Source organism: Mizuhopecten yessoensis, unplaced genomic scaffold, assembly GCF_002113885.1.
Source record: "Mizuhopecten yessoensis strain PY_sf001 unplaced genomic scaffold, ASM211388v2 scaffold716333, whole genome shotgun sequence".
NCBI classification, from domain to species: Eukaryota; Metazoa; Mollusca; class Bivalvia; order Pectinida; family Pectinidae; genus Mizuhopecten; species Mizuhopecten yessoensis.
The window spans coordinates 695,652-712,081 of record NW_018480064.1 but is presented as its reverse complement, the minus strand read 5'-3'; the positions used below and the strand labels follow the sequence as shown (position 1 = coordinate 712,081).

Below are 16,430 nucleotides of genomic sequence, written 5' to 3'. Positions count from 1 at the left end.
CCAAGTCTGTTCAAATGAATTACCTTGACCCACTGTCAAGGTCACAGGGGTCAAATATGTTAAAATCTTCAAATGACTTCTCAATAACGAAAAGGGCCAGGGTACTGATATTTGGCATGTATCATGCTGGGATGAAGGGCTACCAAGTTTGTTCAAATGAATGAACTTAACCAACTTTCAAGGTCATAGGGGTAAAAGGTCTTAAAATCTTCAAACAACATCTTCTCATAACCAAAAGCCCCAGGGTATTGATATTGGGCCTGTAGCATGCTGGGATGAAGGGCTATCAAGTCTGTTCAAATGAATTACCTTGACCCACTGTCAAGGTCACAGGGGTCAAATATGTTAAAATCTTCAAATGACTTCTCAATAACAAAAAGGGCCAGGGTACTGATATTGGGCATGCTGGGATGAAGGGCTACCAAGTTTGTTCAAATGAATGAACTTGACCAACTTTCAAGGTCATAGGGGTCAAATGGGGTAAAATAACATAAAATCTTCAATCGTTTTCTCAATAACCAAAAGGCCAAGGGTACTGATATTTGGGCCTGTAGCATGCTGGGATGATGGGCTACCAAGTTCGTCAAATGAATGACCTTGACCCACTTTCAACCTGATATCCTTGTTCAACATTTAAGGTCACAGGCGTCATGTTTAAATCTTTTAATAGGTTCTTTTGAATCAAACACTAATATTCTGCCTGTAGCTGTATTTTAGTCCACTTTTAAGATAACAAGTGTGAGATTAATACCAGGTGAGCGATGTAGGCCCATTGGGCCTCTTGTTACATATAGGCAAGGTCATGGGTAAAATTTTAAAATAAAGCTGTTGCATGCACATTCAAATGTACTAGAGTGTATTTAATTGTATTCATTATGTGTAGTCCAAAAAAGTGTTTAAATGTTTGTACAGATAAAAGAAATATATAAATTTGACTTCTAAAACTATAATAAAGCCTGGTGGTTTAAGAAGAATAAAAAGTAAATATCCAATAAATCAAACGCTCAAATATTGCTCTTGATAGCCAACAGATAGCACCACAAAGTTTCTTAATTTCTCTGAATGACTAAATCCTGAAGTCTGCATGCACTGCCAGTGTTTACAGTCCAGCTACGAGTCTGCTTTTCAGCCCACCATCAACAGAGAAAAGAAAGCACTGATGCTAAGTAATGCCTCCCGTGGCACCACCTTATATCTGTATACATAGAGAATTATCACATGTGAGGAAGGCAATCAGTTCTGCCCCAGACCCAGACATAACAAAAGCCTTTAAAATGATGGTTATCGAACCAGTATTCCTTTAAGGTTAGCACAATGACTGGTTAGCTGTTGTCAGTATAATGTGACAGTGGAATACTGTGCTGGATGTGTCAAACGTACAGTATTTCAATGAGATAACACTCAAAAGTTTGCATCAGGTCTGTGGATTTGAAAGGAGTTAAATCCCTTGTAAGACTTAAATGCCTAGGGATGTAGGATAGGAACAATGACTTCATTTTCAGCTCACCTGCCCAAAAGGGCAGAGAGAGCTAGTTATGCCATGGTGTGGCATCTGTTGTCTGTCCGGCATAAACTTTTTTTGTTTAAATGACTTCTTCTCAATAAGGCTTTCAGTTGATGATAATTGGCCAGTAGCAAAATGAAATGAATGTCACTAGGGTCAGATGTTAAAATATTAGATCAGTGAGATGATATATGGTCAGTCGCATGCAAGAAAGGAAAACTAAACAGTTGTTCAAACGATTGACTTTGACCCACTTCCAAGGTCACTTTAGTCAAATATTGAAAAAAATCTTCAAACAACTTATAATATGAATAACTAAAAGCCCCAGGGTTATGGTATCTAGCCAGTAGCATGCTGGGATGAAGGGCTACAAAGTAAAATTTATTGACTTTGACCGATTTCATGGTTCCTGGGATTAAATCTTTAAACAAGAAGCCCAATGAGCCTGCATCACTCACCTTGTATTAATCTCACACTTGTAACCTTAAAAGTGGATCTAAAATAGGCTACAGGTGAAAACATCAGTGTCTATGACTTTCAAAAGAATCTGTTAAAATGTTCTATGTTGAACCCTGTGACCTTGAAAGTCTAACAAGGTCATTTGATTGAACAAACTTTATAGCCCGTCATCCCTGCATGCAACCTGCCGAATATCACCCCCCTAGCACTTTTGTTTATTGAGATGTGGTCTTTTAAAATTTATATACATTTTACCATGTGACTGAAATTGAGTCAAGGTATTCACATGAACAAACTTAAATGCTCTTCATATTGAGCAAACTACTGGCCAAATATAACCACGCTGTGAATTAGTTATTCAGAAGAAGTTATTTTGATGTTTTCAGGGAAAGTTGTTTGAAGGTTTATTAGTGAAGATCATACATTTGAACAAACAAGATAGACTTCCCATCAACCAAATTACTAGCCAAGTATCATCACCTTTTACAGTAAGCCTTTTGGTTTTTCAGAAGAAGTTGATGAAAGGCTTTTTTAAGACAATAGACTCCTGTGACCTTGAATATGGGTGAAGGTCATTCATGTGGCCAGGTGAGCTCAACTTTTAAACAGTTTCTTCTGAATAACCAAAAAGGACCTAGGTGATGATATTTTGCCAGAAGCATGTTCATATGAAGGACTATAAAGTTTGTTCAAATGAATTACCTTGACCCTTCATTTGGGTCAAATGTTTAACAAGGGTACAGCGAAAGCAGAACATAATATGCCCGTCATACATTGGATGAGCAGTTGTCTGTATGGCTGTACATAAAGGGCCACAACTCCATAATTATGGTTGGACAATGGTGGTTATCAAACTTGTCAGAGCTGTCATAGCAATGAACCTATGACGTTTGTAGTTAATCCATTGAAAACTACTCAAGCAAACACTGTCTTGGCAAATGAATAAAGGGCCATAACTCTGTTAATTAGTGTCTGATACTTGCGGTTACCAAACTTGTCCAAGTTATCATGGTAATGAAACTTCCTGTGAAGTTTGAAGTTAATCTGTAGAAAACTACTCAAGATATCAACTGGACACCATTTGCACCTGCCGGCTCACCTGATGTTGCTTAATTCATCCCATTTTTATATATTCGCCCTTGGTTAACTTGAAGGTTACTGGTGTGAGATTAATACCAGGTGAGAGATTCAGGCCCATTTGGCCTCTTGTTAATTGATATGTATTTTGATATTTATATTTTGTCATTTACATGGTGTGGTGCTATGAACTTTCCTCGAATATGTGACCTTGAAAGTAGGTATCAAAAATGTAAAATGGTCAAATATATATGGATGTAGTGCTATGAATTTTGCTTGACTTTGGGTGACCTTGACATACATTGAAGGACACTGGGGTAAAATCTGTTTAAACCTTGAATGAATTTCTCTAAATAACTAAGACATATATGGTGATGATACTTGACCAGTATGTTTTTGTGACAAAGTGCTATAACTTGTTCTCAAATAAGTTACCTTGACCTACTTCACATGTAAAGGTCACAGGCATCAAATAAAAAAAATAAGAAATTAAGCAACTTCTTAATAACTAGGAGGCCAAGTGCAATAATAGTTGGCCAAAAGGTACCTGGCATCGAGTGCTTTAAAGTTTCCCAAAATACACAACCGTGACCAACTTCCAAGGCCAAATATGTAAAAATCTGATTCTGCATTACCGAGAGGCCCTGGATGATGATATTTGTCAAGTAGCATGCTGGGATAAAGTAGTATAAAGTTTTATTTAGTCTGGAACATTCTTAAGCAAAGGAGACTCAATATATGGAAATAGTTGCAAAATTCTTTATTGTAAAGCAATGTATGGAGTCCAAGTTTTAGTTGCCCAGGGGAACTCAAATTATTGTACAGAAACAGAGGTTGGATGGTTGGATAAGCATTATTACAATATCACCTCTAACCTTGATCATTGGATTACCTGGTAATAAGATATGCATCCGTCAAGAAATGTTAATGGAAGGATGACAATAATTTATCCAATTAAGACGGGCATATAAATAAGACTCCACAGCAATATTTTTCCAAAATCATATTTTAATACTATGATTTCAAATTTTGGATCTATTTCATCAAATTACGATACATGCAGTTAAAATCATCAATCATCTAGAATTCATGTAACTAAGTCCATGAATACCAACATTTCCAAAGTATACAACACACATGTGTTCATAAGGATGTATGACCATTCAATTCATTTTGGAAATGTGGAGACAAAAAGCAGTCTTCAAAAACGACATAACCCTTGTTTTTGATGTTAGCATTCCCAAACAGCACAACTTGAGTAAATCTCTGTGGTTTAGGCAACGCCTTGTATTCCAGTATGCCAAACTGTAACTGCTTTGAGAAGAAGATCCTGGCTGGCAATATGGCCAAATATCGTAAGTCACGACCATGACTGATTCTTTCCTTGTATAAACGATATGGACTACGACAAAACCTTGACGACAGCCCCAACGTTAACAAAAAAAACACTATTCCACCAAATAAGTTCAGAAATTTCCAAGAGTTATCTAATGGCTTCCGAAAGTTCACATCCTTTACCTCCGGGTCTCTATATACCTGGTAGCCTAACCAAGGTGATATTAGCACTACTAACAGAATTACCATGTGTATAGATCGCTGATACACCAACATTGAATCATTCACATATATGAGTTCATATTTCTCCGAAGACAAGCCATCTATTCGAGGGTTTGATCTCAAAGCAGGCTTAGACTCGGTATCAAACTTAATATAGTTTCTTGTTGGCACATTGTTAATCCTCCAAGTGTGTATCGCCAGTAATTTTGAGCTGCCTCTAATGTATTTCGACTCCACATTGCATAGGGTAGATAACTGAAAAAAGAATAAAAAAAAGAACATTTAGTGAATCATTTTGATCCTTGATTACATACTACAAATAATGTATACATTGTATTTGGAAATTTTCATCAACAAAAACATTTACTGCTAATATCCATATTTTCTTTGTGTTAATTTCAACCCCTTCTTACGAAAGTGTATATATTCTGTGTACCAACACTCGCTGTTATTATAACTTCACCTTCATATTGGAGGGGAAAAGTGATACTGTAATCAAAATTTTCCAGTATATGGTCAGTAAAGAAATGTATATATTTATGCAAGTAATTAGTGGCGAGAATCGATTGAAGTCCTTTGGTCAATCATAGGTTACCATTAGCTTACTGACCAATCATCAATTTTTTATAATTGTTTTCAAGAAATACATATGAAATCCTCCAAGATTTTGTTTACCAAATTACAAATGAACAAGACGCCCAGGTGCCTTAATAGCTCACCTGGTATTTTGTTTTAAATTTAAAACCTGTCCAGTACCATACCAGTTTATCAAAGGAGTACAAGAAATACAAGCTTCAAGAAGGACTTAATCCATTTGGATGGGTAAAACACCAAGAACATGAGTATATTCTTCATGCCCAGCAGTTTTATATATGGTAATGGTGTGGGGATCTCAACTGTTTCCATGTCATGACCAAGGGAGGTAATATTCAATGGTGGGCCAACCCCCTTTTCATGCCACCATCTATACAAAATTTAGTCATCCTTCTCTAGACCAAAAGTGTTCAAAATACCTCCAAGAAATATTTTAAAACAGTTCTTTATTTCCCCTACTGACTGGGCTCTGCCCCAAGGGGGCACACCCTCCATTTATACAAAATTGTGTCCCCTTTCAAGCTTGCCTACAGATCACTCTTTTCATACAAAAGCAGAANATTCTCATTAAATATTATATTGCACTAAAAATAATTCCCTCGCAAACTTTGTTGGCTCCATCTGTTGAAAGTACCAGCAAAATGTTAGTATAAGATTCTATGCTTTTTGATTCTTCTTCAGAATTGCTCGACATATCTTTTCCTGTGACCTTGTAAGTAGGTCAATGTCATTTACCTTCTCAAATTGGTTAGCTCTATTCCAAAAGGCTACCAGCCAAATCTAATGAATCCATTTCTTTTAGTTCTTTAGAACAAATCCTTTAAAATGTTGTTGACCTCTGTGACCTCCAAAGTAGGTTGAGGTCATTTTCATTCACAAACTTTGGTGAGCTCTTTCCCAAGAAGTCACCAGCCAAACATTATAAGTTTATGCCTTTTAATTCTTCATCAGAAGTAGTTTGAACCGTTTGACATATTTGAACGCTGTGACCTTGAAAGTAAGTCAAGGTCATTTTCATTCGCAAACTTTGTTGAGCTCTTTCCCAGGAAACAAGAGGCCCAAGAGGGCCTGTATCGCTCACCTGAATATTTAAGCAGTCATAGCAAAATTTTCTCATTAAATATTATATTGCACTAAAAATATTTCCCTCGCAAACTTTGTTGGTTCCATCTGTTAAAACTACCAGCAAAATATTATTATAAGATTCTATGACCTTGAAAGTAGGTCAAGGTCATTTTCGTTCTCAAACTTTGTAGGGCTCCTACCAACAAAGCTTTCAGCCAAATATCATCACTCAAGGCCTGTCCATTCTTCAGAAGAAGTTGTTTAAAGGAAAAGTTGACGGATACGGACGGACGGACGACGGACGCCGCACCATGTCATAAGCTCACCTGCCCTTCGGGCAGGTGAGCTTATAACCAGCCAAATATTAAGGTCTATACCAGTTCTTCAGAAGAAGTTGTTCTAAGCGTTAGACATATCTGACTCCTGTGTCATTAAAAGTAGGTCAAGGTCATTTTCATTCTCAAACATTGTTGGGCTCCTTCCCAGGAAGTCACCAGCCAAATATTTAGGTTCTATACCTTCAAGTTATTCAGAAGAAGTTGTTTTAAGAATTAGACATATAACTCCTGTGACCTTGAAAATAAGTCAAAGTCTTTTTTGTTTTTAAACTTTGTCAGGCTCTCTCCCAGGAAGCCACCAGCCAAATATAAAGATTCTGTACCTTTCAGTTCTTCAGAAGTTGTTCTAAGCGTTAGACATATCTGACTCCTGTGACCTTGAAAGTAGGTCAAGGTCATTTTCATCCTCAAACTTTGTCGGGCTCTATCCCAGGAAGCCATCAATCAAATATAAAGATTCTATACCGTTCAGTTCTTCATAAGAAGGCGTTAGAAGCATTTGACATATTTCACCCCTGTGACTTTGAAAGTAGGTCAAGGCCATTTTTATTTGCAAAGTTTGTTCGGCTTATTTCATGGAAGCTACCTACTAATTGTCAGGTCTCTAAACCTTTCGGTATTTCAGAAGAAGTTGTTTGAAGTTTTTTTTACATATTTGACCCCTATGACCTTGAAAGTAGGTCAAATTCTGTTTTTTTCGCAAACTTTGTTGGGCTACATATAAGGAAGCTACCAGCTAAATATCATGACTCTATGCCTTCTGGTTCTTCAGGAGAGGTTGTTTAAAAGAAAGTTGCCGGAGGCCGGACAGACATACGACGGACGCCGTGCCATGGGCGAAGGACAGCTGAGCTAAAAATGAATCCTCTTTGCCCGAAAATGCCCTAGAAAAAGTTTGGTTAAAATCCCTTTATCGATACAAAAGAAGTTTTACTACTTTCCTCTATTTCCGCTATTGGACCCCACCTCTTTGCTCCAAATGGGAGAGCCAGAACCTCAGTTTACAAAAAATGAAGTCTTCTTTCCCCAAGGATGTTCCACATCACATTTGGTTTAATTCCATTTATTCGCACTGAAGGAGAAAGATTTTCTTTTATTTCCTATGTTGGACAACTTCTATCTTTCCACAGGAGAGCTGCACCTCCCATTTATATAAAAATGATTCCCTGTTGCCTATAAAGATCCTCTAGAACAAATTTAGTTAAAATGCCTCCATTGATAAAGGAAGGAAAGGGATTTTGAATATATGCCTCTGTTTTCCTTAATTTGGCCTTGCTCCTCTTCCTCTGGGGGGGGGGGGGGAGGCACGGCTTTCATTTTTTGCATCCCTTTTGTCCATAGAGTAGATGCTCCAGAACAAATTTGGTCAAAATCTCTTCCTTGGTTTAGAAGAAGATTTTTGAAGACTTCTTTTCTCTCTATTTGGCCCTGCCTCTCTGCCCCCAGGGGTGTCATACCCTCCGTTTATACAAAATTGAGAACCCTTTTGCCAAGATTGCTCAAAACCAAATTTCGATGAAACCCACTGAGTTGTTAAGGACTAGTAGCGTTTGAAAGAGAAAAGTTTACAGACGACAAACAGACCTGAGCCCTCTGAGTGTTACAGATGTACCTTCCTTCAAACACTGCATATATATAGGCCTTAAGCAGTCTTGACAGTAAGTCTGCTAATAAAGCAGCTACACATACATTTTAAGAGAATTCTGCAAGGAAAATATCATGAATCACTTCACTGAATACTATGTAATATCTACACACAATTATTCCAACTAATGTTGATCATGAATTCTGTAGTGGATAAATCAGTTTATTGGTCTTACTAGCAATAGTCAACAAAGTTTTTAAGGATACGTTTACTGATGCATGACACAGTATGTTAGTGGGAAAGAGTGTTCTTACAAGTATGAGACAGTATGTTAGTGAGAAGGAGTGTTCTAGCAAAGCGTGAGACAGTATGTCAGTGGGAAAGAGTGTTCTTCGACGTGTGAGACAGTATGTCAGTGAGAAAGAGTGTTCTACGTGTGAGACAGTATGTTAGTGAGAAAGAGTGTTCTACGACATTTGAGACAGAATGTTAGTGAGAAAGAGTGTTCTAGCGAAGCGTGAGACAGAATGTTAGTGAGAAAGAGTGTTCTAGCGAAGCGTGAGACAGTATGTCAGTGGGAAAGAGTGTTCTAGCGAAGCGTGAGACAGTATGTCAGTGAGAAAGAGTGTTCTAGCAAAGCGTGAGACAGTATGTCAGTGGGAAAGAGTGTTCTTACAAGTATGACACAGAATGTAAGTGAGAAAGAGTGTTCTAGCGGAGCGTGAGACAGTATGTCAGTGGGAAAGAGTGTTCTAGCGAAGCGTGAGACAGTATGTCAGTGGGAAAGAGTGTTCTACGACGTGTGAGACAGTATGTTAGTGGGAAAGAGTGTTCTAGCGAAGCGTGAGACAGTATGTCAGTGAGAAAGAGTGTTCTAGCAAAGCGTGAGACAGTATGTCAGTGGGAAAGAGTGTTCTTACAAGTATGACACAGAATGTAAGTGAGAAAGAGTGTTCTAGCGGAGCGTGAGACAGTATGTCAGTGGGAAAGAGTGTTCTAGCGAAGCGTGAGACAGTATGTCAGTGGGAAAGAGTGTTCTACGACGTGTGAGACAGTATGTCAGTGGGAAAGAGTGTTCTAGCGAAGCGTGAGACAGTATGTCAGTGGGAAAGAGTGTTCTTACAAGTATGACACAGAATGTAACTGACAAAGAGTGTTCTAGCGGAGCGTGAGACAGTATGTCGGTGGGAAAGAGTGTTCTAGCGAAGCGTGAGGCAGTAGGTCAGTGGGAAAGAGTGTTCTACGACGTGTGAGACAGTATGTTAGTGAGAAAGAGTGTTCTACGACGTGTGAGACAGAATGTTAGTGAGAAAGAGTGTTCAAGCGAAGCGTGAGACAGTATGTCAGTGGGAAAGAGTGTTCTTACAAGTATGAGACAGTATGTTAGCGAGAAAGAGTGTTCTACGACGTGTGAGACAGTATGTTAGTGAGAAAGAGTGTTCTAATGACGTGTGAGACAGTATGTAAGTGAGAAAGAGTGTTCTAATGACTTGTAAGACAGTATGTAAGTGAGAAAGAGTGTTCTAATGACTTGTAAGACAGTATGTTAGTGAGAAAGAGTGTTCTAAAGACGTGTGAGACAGTTTGTTAGTGAGAAAGAGTGTTCTAATGATGTGTAAGACAGTATATTAGTGAGAAAGAGTGTTGTAATGACTTGTGAGACAGTATGTTAGCAAGAAAAAGTGTTCTTATGACGTGTGAGACAGTATGTCAGTGGGAAAGAGTGTTCTTACAAGTATGAGACAGTATGTTAGCGAGAAAGAGTGTTCTACGACGTGTGAGACAGTATGTTAGTGAGAAAGAGGGTTCTAGGGAAGCGTGAGACAGTATGTCAGTGGGAAAGAGTGTTCTTACAAGTATGAGACAGTATGTTAGCGAGAAAGAGTGTTCTACGACGTGTGAGGCAGTATGTTAGTGAGAAAGAGTGTTCTAATGACGTGTGAGACAGTATGTAAGTGAGAAAGAGTGTTCTAATGACTTGTAAGACAGTATGTAAGTGAGAAAGAGTGTTCTAATGACTTGTGAGACAGTTTGTTAGTGAGAAAGAGTGTTCTTATGACGTGTGAGACAGTATGTTAGTGTGAAAGAGTGTTCTAATGACGTGTGAGACAGTATGTTAGTGAGAAAGAGTTTCTAACGATGTGTGAGACAGTATTTTAGTGAGAGAGTGTTTTAATGACTTGTGAGACAGTATGTTAGTGAGAAAAAGTGTTCTAATGACGTGTGAGACAGTATGTTAGTGAGAAAGAGTGTTCTAAAGACTTGTGAGACAGTATGTTAGTGAGAAAAAGTGTTCTAATGACATGTGAGACAGTATGTTGGTGAGAAAGAGTGTTCTAATGATGTGTAAGATAGTATATTAGTGATAAAGAGTGTTGTAATGACTTGTGAGACAGTATGTTAGCAAGAAAAAGTGTTCCTATGACGTGTGAGACAGTATGATGCTGAGAAAGAGTGTTCTTATGATGTGTGAGACAGTATATTAGTGAGAAATAGTGTTTTAATGACTTGTAGACAGTATGTCAGTGGGAAAGAGTGTTCTTACAAGGATGAGACAGTATGTTAGCGAGAAAGAGTGTTCTACGACGGGGGAGGCAGTATGTTAGTGAGAAAGAGTGTTCTAAAGACTTGTGAGACAGTATGTTAGTGAGCAAAAGCGTTCTAATGACGTGTGAGACAGTATGTTTGTGAGAAAGAGGGTTGTAATGACTTGTGAGACAGTATGTTAGTGAGCAAAAGTGTTCTAATGACGTGTGAGACCGTATGTTGGTGAGAAAGAGTGTTCTAATGATGGGTAAGATAGTATATTAGTGATAAAGAGAGTTGTAATGACTTGTGAGACAGTATGTTAGCAAGAAAAAGTGTTCCTATGACGTGTGAGACAGTATGATGCTGAGAAAGAGTGTTCTTATGATGTGTGAGACAGTATATAAGCGTGAGACAGAATGTTAGTGAGAAAGAGTGTTCTAAAGACTTGTGAGACAGTATGTTAGTGAGCAAAAGTGTTCTAATGACGTGTGAGACCGTATGTTGGTGAGAAAGAGTGTTCTAAAGATGTGTGAGACAGTATATTAGTGAGAAATAGTGTTTTAATGACTTGTGAGACAGGATGTTAGCAAGGAAAAGTGGTTTAATGACGTGTGAGACAGTATGTAAGTGAGAAAGAATTTCTAACGACATATGAGACAGTATGTTAGTGATAAAGAATGTTTAAATGACTTGTGAGACAGTATGTTAGCAAGAAAAAGTGTTTTAATGACGTGTGAGACAGTATGTAAGTGAGAAAGAATTTCTAACGACATATGAGACAGTATCTTGGTGAGAAAGAATGTTTAAATGACTTGTGAGACAGTATGTTAGCAAGAAAAAGTGTTCCTATGACGTGTGAGACAGTATGATGGTGAGAAAAAGTGTTCTAATGATGTGTGAGACAGTATGTTACTTGTAAGACAGTATGTAAGTGAGAAAGAGTGTTCTAATGACTTGTAAGACAGTATGTTAGTGAGAAAGAGTGTTCTAAAGACTTGTGAGACAGTATGTTAGTGAGCTAAAGTGTTCTAATGACGTGTGAGACCGTATGTTGGTGAGAAAGAGTGTTCTAATGATGGGTAAGATAGTATATTAGTGATAAAGAGAGTTGTAATGACTTGTGAGACAGTATCTTGGTGATAAATAGTGTTCTAATGATGTGTGAGACAGTATCTTGGTGAGAAAGAATGTTTAAATGACTTGTGAGACAGTATGTTAGAAAGAAAAAGTGTTCTAATGACGTGTGAGACAGTATGTTTGTGAGAAAGAGTGTTGTAATGACTTGTGAGACAGTATCTTGGTGAGAAATAGTGTTCTAATGATGTGTGAGACAGTATGTTAGTGAGAAAGAGTGTTCTAACGACACCTGAGACAGTATGTTAGTGAGAAAGAGTGTTCTAACGACAAATGAGACAGTATGGTAGTAAGAAAGAGTGTTTGTTCTAACGACAAATGAGACAGTATAGTAGTAAGAAAGAGTGTTCTAACGACAAACTATGAAAAAACTTTTATCATGTTGTTTGTTATGCTACTACTTTATATAGAGCAGAAGTCACTTCCAGCCATCTCAATTCTATACACAGTACAGACATATGACCAATTTGTGAAACCAATTCACGACAAACCAAGTAATTATATATAAACTCTTACAAAGATTAAAAAAAACATCCGATTGGAACACCACTTAGTCACTGCATTTTGTTGAAAAAAGGAAAGGTATGTAGATTTTTTTAAAATTTTCATGTCATCATGGAGAAGGAAGAATTTCAGCTCTACAATTATTTACATGTATTTTAAGAAGAGAAGACCTGTAAAGTGGGAAAATAACAATGAAACAATGGTGCATAGCTATCAAACCTCCCTCATTAGGAGGGAGAATCCCTCATTTTGACCAAAATTTACCAATCTCCCCTAATTCAAGTCAAAACGCACAAAAACTCAAAATCATCATGTGGTCAAATGATCTCCTAGTTACTGCAGGGTGTATGTAATGATCATGACACGGGCGTCTGCATCAAATGAATGTTTTTTGGAGTTATTTTGATACATAAAAAGGGATTGATAAATTGAGCAAGGCAGTTTCAGTAGTGTTTCACACTCTTTCTCCCTTATTGAAAATGTGGAATAGGGGAGATTATTTCCCTCATAGGAGGTTTAAGGGGTCGACACCAATGATGGTGAGTATTTCCCATAGTACAGTATATTGTGACAAAATGTGTCCATTTTTACCAAGTATGGATTAAAACCACTAAAACATAAACACATATATATATACTTCCTACACATCCTGATGTTGATCCGAACATACATGGTTATATGGTGTGATTAGTTATCAGACTCAGGTGCTTAAACTAATGTAGTGGAACTAGGCCAAGTTTATTGTCGGCGACCAGGTAGCTCAATTGGTAGAGCGTCCGTCTAGAGTTAAGGGTTTTGGTGGATCCAAGGGGGGTGTCACCAGTGCACATGACACCCCCCTGCCCTTGACTCATAAAAAATAGTAAACATATACTGCATCTATCCTGTGACACTCCCATTCTCTGTTTGGTGTGCGCACGTTTATAGTGGTGCCTGTGACCAACCCTTGTTTGAAGCATTTGTTGTATGCTTGACAAGGGGATACTCGAACCAGGGTTGTAAATAGTTGCATTATCGGGGGTGAAGACTTAGAAAGAGGAGGGATGAATGTAGCGGAACTGGACTGGGTCGATCGTCAGCGACCAGATAGCTCAATTGGTAGAGCATCCGTCTAGAGTTTGGAGGGTCCCCGGTTCTAACCCCCGGTCTGACAGTCCATTTCTCCTCTCCTGTTACAAATATATTGATTTTTCATTTTACGAAGAAAATCCAAGTGCAAAATGAACAAAAAAAGTTTGAGAAGGGACCCTTGAAAAAGGCCAAAACGGGTATCTTACTTTATTTTTCGCAACATGACATGGTTCAGACTACATGCATAGCAGAATTAACTGAAAATTTGGAATGGTAACCCCAGCCCCATCTGAAAAAAATCTGAATGTATCTATGTTTTCTGTGTGTCTACAGTTAAGTCAGTTATCAGAGTGTCATATAAAAGAATCTGGGGTATGCCCACAGCTATATTTGGACCTAAACTAATTAAGGTGTTCTGAGTAATTTTACATGTTTTAAGGGTTTAGATTGACTTTCGATAAAAAAGACACGCCTAATTATCATGAAATTTCATTTTGAATATTTTGACAGTCAATTTCTAAATGGAAGAAGTACTTTTTCTTTAACGCAATTCAATGATCTAGTGTCCAGAGGAATATTCCAATATCATGCATTAGTTCTTGTATTCCAATGACACCCCACCTTTATACGAGTATATATGATCTGATGATCATTGGGAGTGTCAGTTTTACGGAAAGTCGATCTAAACCCCTAAAACATGTAAAATTACTCTGAACACCTTAATTAATCTCCAAATATAGCTGTAACAAATTCTCAGGTCCCTGTGGTTATGCCTACTGGTAATATATTAGTTACCTTCTGATATTTGTTATCCGCTGCACTGTCGTGGAACCGAAAGGATTTCACTCTTTGGAATTTAGTAAACATGTGGCTGTTTCGAAAGAAACATGATGAACTGCATGCAAGTCTTAACAACATGCTGTTGACAAGACACCCCTGCTCTCTCGTCTCGTAGGTGAGGAACAACTCTGGGTAGAGAATATTCCGTCTCGTGTGACATTGACTGCAAGGTTTTGAACGCTTCCGGTTAAACTGAAACGAACGCACCCCTAAGCTGGGGCTTGCAAACAGATGAGCCGCCCTCATCATTGGAACCGGGACTGACTGGGACCGTCGCTTACACAGGCATTTGTTTCTGTCAATGAAAATAGACCCGAAAAAAAACGAACAGCCCCCTCCCCGCATTAAAACCATTTTGGTCTCAGTGAAGTATGGCATAGGCCTTAGCTTGTTAGATACATGTTGATAATAGATTCACAGGGACATGATAATTTGTTACGGCTATATTTGGACCTTATTAAACTACGGGATATACCGAAAATTGATCTAACCCAGACAGCATCTGAATGCTAGTTTAGACCTTATTTTGTAAACGAACAACTGTGGTCCAACCGGTTCAACTGTTTGGATCGCGATAAACGAAAACGACCCGGACTACTGCATGCGTTACTGAACGCAAATTCGTTATGACCCTGTGATGGAAGTCACAATACATGTATAAGTCTTATGTATTATGAATTCATATGGTACTTCTACTGCTACCATTTGATGACCTACTTCAGCATAATGAAGATCATGTCATACATATGTATATAGGTGTAGCGCTATGAAAGGAAAGAAACAGCTAGAACTTAATATTGATGAACAGAGAAAGATGATTTGAAGGACAGTAGTGAAACAGAAGAAATAATTTGAGAAGGGAGTTTGTTCCAATCTTTGATAGTCCGGGGGGGATCCGAGGAAAGAAGGATTCCTTCCTTACAGACGTCCTGCATGAGATAGTTTGAAATGAGGTTTGATGACTATGCCTTGTTTGTCTGGTTATAGGGGTGAGATATTTAGTAGTAATGGCAACTTTATTATGATAGATTTTATAGAGCACGGTCAGCCTCGCGTCTTTCCTGTGATCTGCAAGACTACACCATTTTAGGTGTTCTAACATGTTGCCAACGCTGGAGGTGTTACGATAGCGGTTGGCAACGAAACGGGCAGCCCTGCGTTGTACCATCTCTAGCTTGTCTATATATATATAACTTTTTTTAAGTAAGGGTCCCATACTGGGCTAGCGTATTAAACCTGAGGGCGGACCAGGGACTTATAGGCCTTTTGTTTGATGTTAGAGGATGAAATTTTGAGATTGCGCCTCAGGAAGCCCAGAGTGGAATTGGCCATTTTTGTGTCGTTAGTGGTATGAGTATTCCACTTTAGATCGGAAGTAATGGTGACCCCGAGATATTTAGCCTCTGCCACATGCTCCAACTCGTGTCCATGTAGTGTGTAGGGATGACTCAGCTGGGATGTCTATGGTGACAGAGAGGACCTGGCATTTCTCGAGATGGAAGGCCATCCTCCATTTAGTCTCCTTCTTGTATTTTCGTCACAGGGTCATTCCGGACACTGACATTGATGGCAAGGTTGCGAATTAAAGAGGAGTTGAAAATATTGGAAGCCTACCTTGCGAGAGATCGCATCGACGGGGAATGAAGCGAGTATTTCTACGCTACAACAGTTGCAAACAGAAGTAATCCATGGCGTTGGTTTTACTTGGCAATTATGCTAAAACTTCTCGTGTTATAAGGGATAAACAAGAATATGCAAAGAAAAATTTCATCGAAAGATCAGGACCTGATTGGCGCCGTGGACAGTTCGTGTACGTGATCATGCAGTGCCATCAAAGCATCGCTTTATGACATTGGCGCTTTCTTAATGGAGTACGCAGACATCATTGACAGGATTGGAAGGTGAATGGCCCTCACGTCTGTCTCAAATGCGTCTTAAATTTCTGGAAAGCAAGTGAATAGTGACACACTAGAAACATACAAGCCTTTGATTGATGTTGACGATGATGAAGATAATGATGATGATGACACTGTAGACAACAGTTTAAACACAAGGAACGTGAAACACCACGATGGCATGCAATAAGAAACCAGGCAAAAGTTATAGGCACAAATGAGATCAATGATGAATCGACCATCGCTGCAAAGATTCTATTTTGAGGAAGGATGTGTAT

At 38.5% G+C, this 16,430-nt stretch overlaps 1 protein-coding gene across 2 annotated transcripts in view; it reads right to left on the bottom strand.

The window, feature by feature from the left end:
• Positions 1–3,783: 3,783 nt before the first annotated feature.
• LOC110443230 (charged multivesicular body protein 4b-like) overlaps positions 3,784–16,430 on the bottom strand; it is a 56,752-nt gene continuing 44,105 nt past the window's right edge. Inside the window, exons 1-2 of one of the 2 annotated variants that reach the window (XM_021487313.1) lie at positions 14,213–14,459; positions 3,784–4,852 (exon numbers count right to left, since the gene is read on the bottom strand). In XM_021487313.1, the coding sequence (XP_021342988.1) occupies positions 4,184–4,852; positions 14,213–14,335 (792 nt within the window). In that variant the 5' untranslated portion in view covers positions 14,336–14,459 and the 3' untranslated portion in view covers positions 3,784–4,183. Of the gene's footprint in view, positions 4,853–14,212; positions 14,460–16,430 lie in introns of those variants that run through there. The other variant, XM_021487316.1, reaches the window with a different exon arrangement.